Below are 15023 nucleotides of genomic sequence, written 5' to 3' on the forward strand. Positions count from 1 at the left end.
ATCACCCCAAATTGGAAACAACCAAATATTCTTCAGCTGGTTGAATGGCTAAAGAACTGTGGTATTTTGCTGGAGGAGGTAATCCAACAGACTTGATTGCTGGTTGACCTGCAGGTTGGACCTGGGTAATCAGAGGCTTCTCACCCCATCCCCTGTCCTTAGAATATACTTTCTGCCCACTGTTCCCATAATGGGAGCTGTTAGAAGGATGTAACCTTGAGAGAGAAAGATGTTGAAACCATCTGGACAGTATATATGACTGAACCCAGTTAAGACCGCTTTGTAAACTTTTAAGATTTGGCAGGTAGATGTAGAGATATATTCATCTGGTGGCCATCCAAAACAAGCCTCATAAGTTTTCCTTTTTTTTTCTTTTTTTAAGGATTTTATTTATTTATTTGAGAGAGAGAGAGTACATGAGGGGGGAGAGTCAGAAGGAGAAGCAGACTCCCTGCTGAGCAGGGAGCCCGATGCGGGACTCGATCCTGGAACTCCAGGATCATGACCTGAGCCGAAGGCAGTCGCTTAACCAACTGAGCCAACCAGGCGCCCCAAGTTTCCTTTCTTATAAAATTGCCACCTACCAATGTGGAATGGTCTGCCTTTTTTGTTTTCTCCTTACCCTTTGTGTACAGGGCCAGTTGGTGTACCAACATATAGATATATACAACAGAGTATTGCTCTCCAACATAGAAGAATGAATTATTAACATAAACAACCACAGTGATGAAATTCAGATGCGTTGTTAAGTGAATGATCCCAGCATCAAAATCTACCTATTATATGATTCTATTTATGTATGACAATATATGGAAAAATAAAAACCATAGAGACAGAGAACAGATTATTGTTTTCTAGGGCATAAGGGAGAAAAGAATTCAACTAGAGGCATCGTGAAGGAATTTTTGAAAGCCATAACTTCCATATTTTTATTTTGGTGATGACTAAATGATTTCATGTATTTGTCGAAACTCATAGAGCTGTGTCCCAAAAAGAATAATTTTACTTTGTATAAATGAAAACATAAGGTTTTAAAGTGGGAGACAAACTCATTTTTGAGAAATTCTAATATAAAAAGGGAGAGAGATTTTTCTTCTTTTTTGAGAATCCAAAACCATTTTCTTTTCAGCCTCATATATATGCCTCAGTAACATACAGTACTTCTCTTAACTCTTCCAGGAATAATAGTATTTAGAGCCAGAGGAATACCTAAAAACGATTTTGTGCAACCCTATCATTTTATAAATAAGGACTAAACTGAAGTCTTAGGAGGTTGATTGATTTCTTTACTAAGGCCCAAACTTAGTTCCTTGAACTAAGTTGAGTGATAAGTGATGAGTAAGAATGAGCCATTGGATTCGTAGAGTAAACAAATTCAGACAGGCAATAACAGTCACAGCTAACATTTCTGAGTCCTTTCATTGTGTGGGAGTTTTTCTAAATGCTCTTTTTCATTCATTTTCTCATTTAATCCTTTGAACAGTAACACAAAATAGGTATCTCTGTTATTCCTACTTAAAAATGTAGAAACTGGGGCGCCGGGGTGGCTCAGTCGTTAAGTGTCTACCTTTGGCTCAGGTCATGGTCCCAGGGTCCTGGGATCGAGCCCCACATCAAGCTCCCTGCTCGGCGGGACGCCTGCTTCTCCCTCTCCCACTCCCCCTGCTTGTGTTCCCTCTCTTGCTGTGTCTCTCTCTGTCAAATAAATAAATAAAATCTTTTAAAAAAATAAAAAATAGAAATGAAGAAACTGAGAATTGGCGAGAGAAGTTGCCCAAAGTTACATGGCTGGTAGGTAGAGCAGAGTCAAGATTTTAATCCTGAGCTAGAAACCAATTCCTACGAAAAACAAAAGTATCATACGTCAGGACCTGCAAGCAGTTCAGTGTTTGGAACCATAATATTTGTGACAATAGGTTAAAAAAAAAAAATAGGCAGAGGTTAGTTACCATTGTATGTTATAAACTATTTAACTTTGTTTTTTTCACAGCCTTAGGAAATGGGGAACCACTGAAAGTTTTCAGCAGTTAATCAGATTGGTCATCTTTTTATTTTAGACCACTTGGTATATATAGGAAGAATAGATTTATAGGGAATAATTTTGAGACCATTTAGTGAAGACAATAGCTATTGTTGACGATCCTAACTAGAACAAAAGTTTTTCTTTTTCTTTTTTAAAGTTTTAAGAGTATGTGGGACCAGGTCAAGAAATGATTGTGTAATAAAATTGACAGGACTTGGTGATTATTAAATGTGAGAAAAGAGATAATAGGTACCAGTGATAACTGCTACCAGTTGAAATGGAGACTACAGAAGGATAAGTATATTGTAGAATTGTCTACCTTCCTTCAGTTCTCTCAGTTTTGTTTCTCATGGTTGTTTGTTTTGGGGCTCTGTTGTTAGGTGCACATATATTTATAATTGCTATATCTTCTTGATGGATTGAGTCTTTTATCATTGTAAAGTGTCTTTGTAGTAACTATTTTTATCATATTGGTCTGTTATTAATATAACTATTTCAGCTCTCTTTTGCATGGTATATCTTTTTTCTAACTTTTACTTTTAGCCTATTCATGTCTGAGTTTAAAGTGAACCTCTTTTAGGATAGTGTATAGTTGGATCATATTTTTCTGTAATTCTTTCTGGCAACCTCTTCCTTTTAATTGGAACATTTAATACATTCACATTTAATGCAATTACTGATGAGGAGTTAATGCCATTTTGGTATTTGTTTTCTACGTGTCTTCTTTTTTGTTCCTGTATTCCTATGTTATTAGCATTTGGTGTTAAATATTCCTTGTATGTTATTTTAATCCCCTTGTTATTTCTCTATAATACTAATATGATATTTTATTTTCTTAGTGGTTGCCTGCTTTGGGGATTACAGTTCACATCTTAAAATAGTCTAGGTGCAAATCTGCTAGCAATAAATTCTTTCAGTTTTTATTAATCTGGAAATGTCTCAATTTCTCCTCATCTCTTTTAAAGATTTATTTATATGAGAGAGAGAGAAGGAGCACGCTGGGGTAGGGGCAGAAGGAGAGAGAGAATCTCTAGCAGACTCCCTGCTGAGTGAGAAGCCCAATGCAGGGCTTGATCCCGTGACTCTGAGATCACTATCTGAGCCAAAATCAAGAGTCAAACACCCAACTGACTGAACAACTGAGGTACCCCCCCCATGCTCATTTTTGAAAGATAGTTTTGCTGTATATAGAATTCTTGGTTGACAAGATTTTCCTTTCATCTGGTATCATCCCACTGCTTCTGGCCTCTATGAACTCCAGTAAAAAATCAGCTATTATTATTCGACAATCCCTTGTAGGTGATGCATCACTTTTCTTGCTGTTTTGTAGATTCTCTTTGTTTTTTGACTTTAAGCGGTTTATGATATGTCTCAGTGTTAATCTCATTGCATTTAACCTACTTGGGGTTTATTGAGCTTCTTGGATGTATACATTAATGTTTTTCATCAATTTGAGAAGTATTTGGCTATCCTTTCTGCAAATATTTGTAAATATTCTGCAGATATTCTTAAATATCTTGGATCAATAAATCTCTCCCCCTTGCTGAGAGGTTTTGTGTGTATGTTGGAATGCCCTCAGCCCTCAATTGACAACTCTGCCTTAGCTTTCACTTCCTGCCTATGCAGACCCTCAACAGTTAAGCACACATGAGAGTTTGGGCCTTCTCAGGTCTTTCCTGAGCATGCTCACAGCTTTAAAGCATGTATGTGGTCATCTAGATTCCAGGGAGTGTGCCAGAACTTTTCAAAGCCACTATGGGATATTTTTAACTCCCAGTTTTTCCTTTTAAGCTTTTTGTTAAGTCTTTTTATTGTTTGTCCCAAGTATTATCCATTGCCCTGGGCATCCATGAAGTTAAAACAGTTACCTACAGTTGTTTTAGACAAACACACGTTCTTTTCCATCCCTGGAAAAAGACTTTTCACATTGGGCTGTCTCCAAGTCAGGGTCAATACAATAGTCTTTTAAGTGAGGTCTTCTGAAGAACCACAGACAGATCCCATTATCATTTCCTTGGAAATGAGGTTTTGAAAGAGTTCCAGCTCTGTTCTCCCTCTGGTAGCTGCTAGGCTTCTGGGGAATTTAAAATGGAATTAGGGAAGTTAAAATACCATAAAATTTGCTGTACTAATCAAGATTCAGCCATTTTCCTTTAATAGACAGTGATGAATTTTGTAACACATTGAATGATGTGTATGGCACATATAAGAGATGTGAAATTCAGTTTGATTTAGGAATCTGAATCTTGATGCCATTATCCATTTTATAGATCATAGTTAAAACTATTAGATTAGATAAGATTACTTTTAAAAAGCATTTGTGATAAAATTGATCAAATGATTTCTATATTCAAATAGATAATTGCTTAAGAAGTAAATGAAAAATTACTCATTTTGCAAATGATGTCCCTATAAAGTCATAGACTCAAATCTCAACCCATCAGTCAGAGTAGCATTACATTATTTTTTTGGTCAGATTCCTCATTATTTTAATAATTATCTAAATTTTGTTGGGGGACCTAGCTAGCTCAGTTGGTGGAGTATGTGACTCTTGATCTTGGGGTTGTAAGTTTGAGCTTTGTGTTGGGTGGGGATTACTTAAAAATATTTAAGTCTTATTTCCATTGCCCTTCCCACTCAACCTTCCTTTACTCCCAGTTCTTCTACATCAAGAATATAAGCCATCGAACTTTTTGGAAATTACCATTGCTCCCCCTTTTAATTTACTTTTATCCACAGGTAAAAATAGAATTGAGGGTACTCATGAAAAGATTCATTTAGATATTCTAGGCTGGGTAGGTAAAAGAAGAGTGTCCAGGAGAGACTAATAAGTTGAAGGTGTTGGAGGGGTGGACTTGAGGGATCCAACAAGCCTCACAGTTTGAGTAACTAGGCTTCTTAGAACAAATAAAAAAATTACTTCTTTAATGTGGGTTATAAAAGTGGTTATTGTTACTTAAAAATTGTATATAGTTGACCCTTGAACAGCACAGGTTTGAACTGTGCAGGTCCACTAATACGTAGATTTGTGTTTTTTTTTTAAATAAACTGCAAATGCATTTTCTCTTCCTTATGATTTTCTTAGTTATGTTTTCTTTTCTCTGATTTACTTTATTGTTAGAATACAGTATATAATATGTGTAACACAAAATATGTTAATTGTGCTATTGGTAAGGCTTCCAGTCAACAATAGGCTATTAGTAGTTAAGTTTTGGGGAAGTGAAAAGTTACACACAAATTTTCACCTCTGCTGCAGGTATAGGGAGTCAGTGCTTCTAACCCCTTGGTGTTCCAAGGTCAACTGTATATGCTATACATGGATATTTGGTGAAAGTTATTCATGAGCCAAGGGGTATGTTTTTTACTTAGCTGTAACAAATGCCAGACATTTAAAAGTGTCCCTGTGTAGTGAGTTGAATTGTGTCTCTTAGAGATGTTCAAAGTCCTAATCCCTGATGAATATGACTTTATTTGGAAATAGGTTTTTTGCAGATAAAATTAAAGATGAGGTCTTACCATGCCTAGTGCCTAAAATTCAGGACCTGTGGACCCTAAATCCAATGACTGATAATCTTTGTAAGAAGGGAAGAAGACACAGAGACATGGGGAAAGGCTATGTGAAGACAGAGGCAGAGATTGGAGGGATGCAGCTGCAAGCCACTGAATGCCAAGGATTGCCCAGAAGTCACCAGAGCTAGGATGAGGCATGGAAGGATTCTTCTCTAGAGTCTGGTGGGAGCATTGTCCTACTGACGTCTTCATTTTGGACATCTAGCATATAGAACTGTGAGAGAATAAATATATATTGTTAGAAGCCACCCAATTTGTGTTACTTTCTTAAAAAAAAAATCCAGGGAAACTAATACAGTCATTTAGTTTGCTCCTGGAATTAATTTTAATTTGTAAATTTTAATTTATAAATATAATAAAAATTAATTTTAATTTATAAATATGTTATGACAAACAAATAATTCATAAGGTATGTTTTATACATTGTATTAGCTTGATTTGAGGGCAACATGTTGAAAACCAGAATACAGGCAGAACTGTGACAGCAAGATAGTTGGCTCTTGATGGTACTTCAAATAAAGCTTAAAAAAATCTGATTTGTTGCATTTATTCAAATCTGTGATTCCATTGACAATCTCAGCAGCTTTTCTGAGAGAAATTACTCTTAATATTATGCTAGGAAGTAATCTAAAGTAGTTTCTAAATATGAGTCTTCTATTTACGTCCCCTTAAAGACTATATTTTACAGTCATGTAATACAACATGGCATTCTCTTGATAACCTAGGTCAAAGTAACAATTCTTTTTTCTTTTTTTAAAGATTTATTTATTCATTCATTCATTTATTTATTTATTTTAGAGGGAGAGAAAACATGAGTGGGAGGGACAGAGGGAGAGGGAGAGAATCTCAAGTAGACTCCGCACTGAGCACAGAGCCCAGCTTGGGGCTCAGTCCCACAACCCTGAGATCACGACTTGAGCTCAAACCAAGAGTCAGACGCTTAACTGACTCTGTGCCACTCAGGCACCCCAAGCAGTTCTTTTTTTCTATACTCAAGTTTATTAAACCAAAATTGTTTGGGTTATGTTCTTGATATTTTCTTACAGAAGTAAAATATGGGATTTGTCCTTGACATGCTTTGGATACTTGTAATGAAAATACTTCACAGATTTTGGATCATGTGATAGATCATTTATCATTTATTTCCTTATTAGGCCTTACTTTTTTCAAGATTATACCATATATATCTCTTAGTTTTCTGTCGCTGCCATAACAACAAACTATCTCAAATTTAACAGCTTAAAAGAACATTTATTATATCACAATTTCTTTAAGTCAGAAATCTGAGTAGGCTTGGCCTGGGTCCTCCACCTAGCATCTCACAAAGTCAAAATCAAGGTGTCAGCTGGGCTACTCCTTGTCAAAGGCTCTAGGGGAGAATCTGCTTCCAAACTCATCGACACTTTCAACCAAATTGTTTTTGCTGTTGTAGGACGCAGTTCCCTGTTTCCTTGCTGGCTTTCACCTGGGGGCTGTTGTTTGCTCCTGGAAGCTGTCCATATTCTTTGTCATATTCTCCATGTGGCACCCTCCCAGCAATAGCAGGTCAAGTCCCTTTCAGTTCTAATCTCTCTGATTTTTCCTGCTGCAACTCTGACTCCAGCTGAAGAAAACTCAGCTTTTAAGAGCTCATGTGATTAGGTTGGGCCCACTCAGATAAATCAGAATAATCTCTCTGTATTAACATCTGTAATCTTCATTATATCCCTTTGCCATGTAATAAAACATATTCACAAATTCCAAGGATTAAGGCATGGCCATTCCTGCTTATCATAAGTAACTAGTATCAAGTTTCAATAATTAGTTATACTAATTACAGAAGTATTAACCTGAGAACAATTATAAAATAAGATAATTATAAATATAAGGAAGATACTGTAGTCTATTAGTATAAGAACTCTGACCTCCTTGAGATAAAGGATAATAATGTTTGCTAATAGTAAGAAATTTAGAAATTGATACTACAGAAAACGTACTTCTTTGTGGAAAAGGGTAGCAAACTGAAATGTCATTTCCATAATGTTAGTTTAATTGTGCAATGTAATTTACTTAATTTGAGATTCTAGCCAACTTTTATTGCTTAAAATTAATTCACACCCACATCAGTTAGGAATAGACAGACTAAAAGGTCCACATACATACCCTGTCACCATGATATCCCAGTTTGCCACTAGATTGGCTGGGACTTAAATTTCTTAATTGGTGTTGATAGCTCCACATGGTTGCAAATGACTATCTCAAGATAATAGAATCTTCTTAAAGTGTCAGACTCTCACTTGTTCATTTTTGTATCACTGGTGCCTGGTACATTGTAGATGTTGCACAAATATTTGTTCAAAATGATTGAGTTCATGAGCATCACAGCTAACGAAGACTTACTAAACAGCTATGTGCAGGTTAATCATCCAGTTGATTCAGTGCTTACTAAATGATGTGTCTTGGAGCCATCACCACCTGATTTTTTTCTGATTATCCTTGGCCATTGTTGCTATAAAGAAAGGAGGTCTATAATTGCACTTTGATGATTAGAACAAAAAGCACAAACCAGAAGTACAGTGCCTTGAATCCCACTGTGATATTAATAAGTTGTATGATTCCCAAGATTGATTAATTTCTGAGCCTCAACTTAAAAAATGAAAAATGTAAAATAAGATCTTTAAGATTTCTTTTAACTTTAAAATTTGTAAGTTGTGAATTTTTCTTTTGTAATAAAATGGGAGACTTGAAAGGTTGGAAGAATTCAAGATTATCTTAACCTTAACACCCGCATTTAATCGTTTTTTGCCCTTGTCTAAGTATCAGCATTCAGAAAATGCAAATGTTTTTGAGAATTTTGCTTAAACCATATATTTATCCTTTCATTTAATTTTTCAAGACTGAAAGAGAAAAATTTAATGAAATACTGTCAGTGTAATTTTTTAAAAATAAAAGCAAACACAAAGAAGAGGGGGGATTATCTGATATGGACAAAGTTGAGCCTCTAGATTTTCTACTGATAAGTCAAAAGTAGGGCTAAGTAAAGAAGTCAGCCAAACTCAATTTTCTTAGGATTCAAATTCTAGTATCAGATTGAAAACATTTCTTTCCCTTAAGTAACAAGTTTTAGAGGGAAGGACTAAAGCTAATAGTTGATCTGTTGTGAACGTGATGATATACCACTTAACCAAATTTTTGTGCACTCCACCTGTTATATACAGAAGTGAAATGCATTTTTTCTTTTTAGTTAAAATTTAGTTTTTATTCCAAAATAGCGAAGTAGTTAGTTCCAGTGGAATTATCTTACATCTTAAGGAGAGCATATGTAAGGATCAATTTGTATACAAGAACCTAACTGCCTTATTCTGTGACACCTCAAAACTCTATTAAATCTGAAATGGAGTATTTGCCGGACTCGTTTTTCCCTTGTGAAGAAACTTGGTACAGTGTTAAATTGTTAACTGATTTTATTTTAAGTAGTTCTAAGATAGTTTATGCCTCTAGGTATTATAATTAAAATGGAGACAATAGCTTGTTTTTTGTTTTGTTTTAAGATTTTAGTTTATTTGAGAGAGCACAAGAGGGGGTAGGGTCAGAGGGAGAAGCAGACTCCCCGCTGAGCAGGAAGCCCGATGTGGGACTCGATCCCAGGACTCTGGGATCATGACTTGAGCCAAAAGCAGTTGCTTAACCAACTGAGCCACCCAGGTTCCCTGGAGACAGTAGTTTTTAAGGAAGAGTGGACATAAGCCTCGAACATTATATATTGTTACACCTGTAAGAGATTTTTGGGATCATCTGTTAGAAATCCTCTTGTTTTGGGCACCTGGGTGGCTCAGTCGTTAAGCGTCTGCCTTTGGCTCAGGTCATGATTCCAGGGTCCTGGGATCAAGGCCCACATCGGGCTCCCAGCTCAGCGGGAGGCCTGCTTCTCCCTCTCCCAATCTCCCTGATTGTGTTCCTTCTCTCGCTGTCTCTCTCAAATAAATAAATAAAATCTTTAAAAAAAGAGAAATCCTCTTGTTTCGTAGATGGGGAAACTGAGTGGTACTTAACTTGCTCCAGCTTTTACTTCCAGGCCTTAGTAGAATCAGGATTTTAACTCAGGTCATTTATTCCCCATCACATGCTCTTCTATACTGCACTGCTTGTTTGATAGCATTTTATTTATTTTTTTTTTAAGATTTATTTATTTGAGAGAGAGAGCAGGGAGCACAGTGGGGAGAGGGAGAGAGAAACCCTGATATCATGACCTGAGCCGGAGCCAAGAGTGGACACTTAACTGACTGTGCCACCCAGGCACCCCTTGTTTGATGGCATTTTCAAATAAAAACAGAAAGAAGATATTTTGCAGCTAGTCAAAAGTTAAACAAAAGCAAAGTATGATCTGAAGAGAAATTATTTAAAATTATAATTTCATTTAAATAAAATGTGTATGATTTCATTACTATTTTTTTTGTTTAGGTGAAAAGAGATTTGAATGCCCAGAATGTTCCAAAAGGTTTATGCGGAGTGATCATCTCTCCAAACATGTCAAAACGCACCAGAATAAGAAAGGTGGTGGGACAGCTCTTGCCATTGTTACCTCGGGAGAACTGGACTCATCTGTTACAGAGGTGCTTGGCTCCCCAAGAATTGTCACAGTTGCAGCCATTTCTCAAGATTCAAACCCAGCAACTCCCAATGTTTCAACCAACATGGAAGAATTCTGAAAAGTTATTTATAACAGAGACCTCTAGTGCTGCACTTAAGTTTACACACCTTTGAAAATCTGGAAATGGGCTGGTCAGGTGGATTACAGAGTAGGAAATCATGTTTTCATTCTTGGCTTCTTTTAAGTATTCCAAGATTTTGGGTCAACACATAAAATGTTGAATTTTTAAAAATACAAAAAGCAAACTGATGTACTAGAAACAGAAAAGTATTTCCTCCATACTATAAGTTGTAGTTATTTGGAAATAGATCACATAATCCTTAAACTGAATCTTCCCCCTCTCTTAACATCATGTGTTAACATGTTTAAAAAGACAGACCTCAGTGTTTGCAGGCTGGACCTTAATTGGACTTGTTTTCTTTGGAAGTACTTTGTTACAAATTCAGTCAGTAATATTTTTATGTAGGGTTTTTTTTTTTTCCGTATAGCACAGAAAACAGTTAACTAATGATAGGGATAATACTTTATTTCCTTAGCTTGTTTTTGGAAAATCAACTGAAAATAGTTTTGGCCGTCTTTTCTAAATGTTAGAAATTCTTCAACATTTGAATTAGAGTAAGTTCCAAAAAAGTAATCTGAGATGCAGCTCAGATCTTTATGACCACTACATTATAGTAGTGTGTATGCAGACAATCAGTGAAGTCCAATTACTTTCTCCATTTGGAGACACAAGAGGAACTTAGAGCTAAACTTTAGGTTAAATTTTAGATTGAAACCTTAGAAAAATACTGGGGTGGGGAGGGTGGTTAAAACAAAATTCATAATAGCTTCAGAAAAATAAAATGAGGCAACTTAACATGTAAGGTTTTGAAGTTAGGATTGATTATATTCCTAACCCTAGGTTGAACCACAAAATTCATTTTAAATGTTTATATTGGAAATATTTGCATAGAGTATAAATCATTCTGTAGTTTCATATTCTGTAAATATGATTTATGTTGACAATGTGCAGAATTCTTTATGCTTTGACTTGGTAGCCAAAGAAGGAATTATCACACCTTTTTTTAAGGCCAGCAGAAAATTATCTTTTAACTACATTTCAAATTCCGTTTTCCTCTCTACTAAAATTTAGCCAATCTCATTTATTTCTAGAACTCTGTTAGAAGGCTGGTTACGAATTTATAACATAGAAATGTCTTTATGTTATGCCGATAACTGAATTTTCCCTAAAAAGACAGCCTAACAAATATATAACAACGTGATATTACGAAGCAAGTTATTTTTAAAAAATCAGAAGAATGTTCAAATAAGTGACTAAAGGAAAAAATTGTATTTTATTGTTTATGCAAGGGTCTTATAGGAAAGATGGCCAAAAGTCTCATGAAAAATTTTGGATTATACCAACAGCTTATGTATTAGTAAGATATCTCTTACTTTAAAAATGTATTTACATGGAAACATTAATGGAATTGGAATTGACCATTGGAAAACTAAAATTTTTAACTGCCTGGTTTATTAACATTATTAGTTTGGGAACCGTTTGAATAAAGGTACGTGTTTTCTTGTGCATTCTCTATTATTTCAGGAAAAGTACTACTCATGCGAATTCTCTTCCAAAATTATAATGTTTCTTGTATTTTTGATGAAGGAGAAATACTGTAATGATCACTGTTTACACTATGTACACTTTAGGCCAGCCCTTTGTAGCGTTATATAAAACTGAAGGTCTTTTGTGCTTTCAGTTTGTATAAAAAAGCTTTGAGATTAAAGGAAAAAAAATTTTTACACTGTGGTTATAAATTTCAAGTTTCTTAAAGCTTTTGTAGACTTGTAACAAAGTCTTTAAATTTTAGTTGGATTTTGTAAATTGTTTTGTATATTTTATTTAATGTACTCTTAACAACTGATGTATCTGGCTTTAAAACATCAGAATCAGTTTGTTGTTTTGTTTGGTACAGAGGAGCATTTGGTAGTGTTAATTTTAATTTTATTATATAGGAGCTGAAACATCAAATATATATTTTATCTATCATTATGCTACACAATCAGTGCTATAAATTTTTTTATGCAAAGAAACTTTCCTAATGTTTGAATCATGTTTCCTCAAAGTGACACTTTTTGTTGTTGTTAATACCAAGTATGAGCTCTCTGCACCATTATTCCATGAACCAGTTTTAATGCATACCTGTGTATGCTCATCAGAAATGGAAGTTATTTTTTAATCAACAATGAGGCCTATTATAAATTTAACAAACTGAATCTGGATAGCTTTATAGCATATAAAATATATTAATTTGTGTTAGCAGGTGCACATTTCACCACTGAAATTAGAAATATTTTGACAGTCTGTTCTGCATACCATTCTGAATCCACTTTTCTGTCTTATAAGAATCGTAAATTTCAGTGTCCTTTATTTGACTCAGTGGGATATAGCTGTTATAAGTAATAGGGCACAGATGTGCAGTAGAGTCATATTTAATGGCATTTCACTGTTCATTCCCTTTGCCACCGTTATAAAACTTTTCTTTATTGTAATTATCAGTGCAAAGATATGTATTTATCATGGTAGAACTCCAGTGTTAGAATAGTTTTTTCTTACAGTATACTTTCTTTGGTTAGGTTTGTGTATGTGTTGCTGATTACATTAGAACTTGATGTTAAGTCATTATTTATCACACTCTCATGAGAGCAGTAATAAAAGTGTGTAATCTAGGAGAAAAAGTTAATTTGTCAAACTTAGATAAGCATGATGTTTAGGTCCTATTTTTCAATTTTATAACTGTTTTATTGCAACAATATTTGTATTTAAGTCTTCATTTTAATGCCTTGTGGTGTTTTTTTATGCATGTCACTAAGTTGTCATCCCACATAAATTGATGTGCAGCATAGGGTATTAAATCTACATAATGATTTTAAAACAAATAGTTGATGGTAAAATGTAAATGTTTTACAAAAATTCCTTATAAAAAGTTTTGTAGTAACATTTCACTTGTAAATTTTTTTTGTAAAAAAATTGAAAATGAAAAAAATGAATCCAGAAAAAACCTGTTTCCCATATCCTAGAATTTAGACAATTATTCTGCCAGCAAAGCCTCTGGGGCTGTAATTGACATTTTTACAGTGCTGATTTGTATAAAATTTGTTTTTTGTGGATTTGGAAATAAAATCATGTACAAGTTGTTGCCTGCAATAACAATTGCAAGTAACTATTAAAAATTCCCTTGAGTTTAACATGTTTCTTCATTTAATTATGTATACTATAAAGCAGCAATAAATTATTTGAAGTATCAACCTTCTTATCACGATGAACACTAGGAAGTAAAATGCTTCTCACTAGAAAACGTATTGGCAACTCTTCGTAATTCCTGATATTAAGATCTGGTCACCATTTCTCTGAACATACTGCCAAAGAACACCAATGCAGATTTCATGTTAATTTGTAGCCATTGCTCTAGACATTTATGGAAATTAAAATTTGATTTAGGGACATTTTTTACTTAAATATTTTTAAGCAGTAAATGTTAGGACATTGTAGGAAGAGCTAAAAATGAAAACATAATTAAAATATTTAAGCTCACAGAAACACTGAGAAGCAGTGTGTGCCACATAAATGCCACAAAATCTGTAAGCAAAAGCTGTTGTCTTTTCCTCAGGGGAGAACCCAGCAAATACCATGAAGAACCTTGCTAACATAATGAATACATTATTGTAACAACTTCAGTTATCAGATTTCCAAGCCCAGGCCAGATTAGATGATATAGCCACGCGAGGGGCCGGGGATGTTATGCAGCAGGGGAAGTACACTGACACTGATAGAAGATTCCACAAAGAGTCTTTTTACATCTATAGTAATCGGGAGCTAAATAGTGTGTGGGGAGATTGCCTTGTACAGGAAAGCCCGAAGGTAAAGGTATGTTTATGTCACAACTCCGTGTCATGTAATATGTGTTCATAACAATGCCTGAATTGAGAAACAGTTAAATTATGCTATTCTGCCAAACAAGACCACTAAGAAATTTTTCAAAAAATTGATATCAAAACGAAAGATGATAAAATTATTAGAAAAATTCACATTTGGAAGCTTCAGGATACTACATAAAAGAGGTGATAATGAAATTAGAGAATTAAAATTTTGTTTATTAATATGATAGTACCAGATGGATTCTTGGGATTTCTAGGAACTTCAGCCACATAACTATGAACAAAAATGAGTGAAAGAAAAGACCACGAAAGTAATGCTTTTTACTTTCTCCTAGATTGTGGACATGGGTATAATAAGCTGGGAAAGTTGAAGCAATGCTGAGAGCAAGACCGCACTATAATACGGTGTGGTTCACAGTGCTGGTGGTGAGGATAACCGCAAGGCAGGGAAAGAGATAGTATCATTTGTTTAGTATTTAAAAGTTCACATGCTTAAGGGGTGCAGAGATTCAACGTGTGTGCAAGAAATGCGAAATTATTCTTAAATACATCTGAATCGTGTTAACTGTATTTATTACCCAAGCAATAATATGTTTGATATACACACAACCAATTTGTAATTGTGTAGCAGGATTTTTAAGGTATGTATTTTCATTCTTTTCAGATTTGCTAATAAGCATCTTTGGCTGTGTTCCTCCTAATAGCAGGTGGCAATGAAATAATTTATTTTTGGATACCTGCGAGTAATCTCAAGTACAAATAAAAGGAGAGGGGAAGAGAGGAAAGAAGATCTTGTAAACCTCTATTTTTGTCTAACGTAATAGTTTGGATAATTTCTCCTGGAAGAAAAAATGTTCCAATTAAGTTTAGGTTACTAGA

At 34.7% G+C, this 15023-nt stretch overlaps 1 protein-coding gene across 3 annotated transcripts in view; it reads left to right on the forward strand.

Annotated features, from left to right (window-relative positions):
- SP4 (Sp4 transcription factor) overlaps positions 1-13443 on the forward strand; it is an 86876-nt gene extending 73433 nt beyond the window's left edge. For all 3 annotated transcript variants that reach the window (XM_027574419.2, XM_027574418.2, XM_027574417.2), the window contains one exon: positions 10034-13443. In XM_027574419.2, coding sequence (XP_027430220.1) covers positions 10034-10336 — 303 coding nt within the window. In that variant the 3' untranslated portion in view covers positions 10337-13443. The remainder of the gene's footprint in view (positions 1-10033) is intronic.
- Positions 13444-15023: the final 1580 nt, after the last annotated feature.

Source organism: Zalophus californianus, chromosome 12, assembly GCF_009762305.2.
Source record: "Zalophus californianus isolate mZalCal1 chromosome 12, mZalCal1.pri.v2, whole genome shotgun sequence".
Classification (NCBI taxonomy): Eukaryota; Metazoa; Chordata; class Mammalia; order Carnivora; family Otariidae; genus Zalophus; species Zalophus californianus.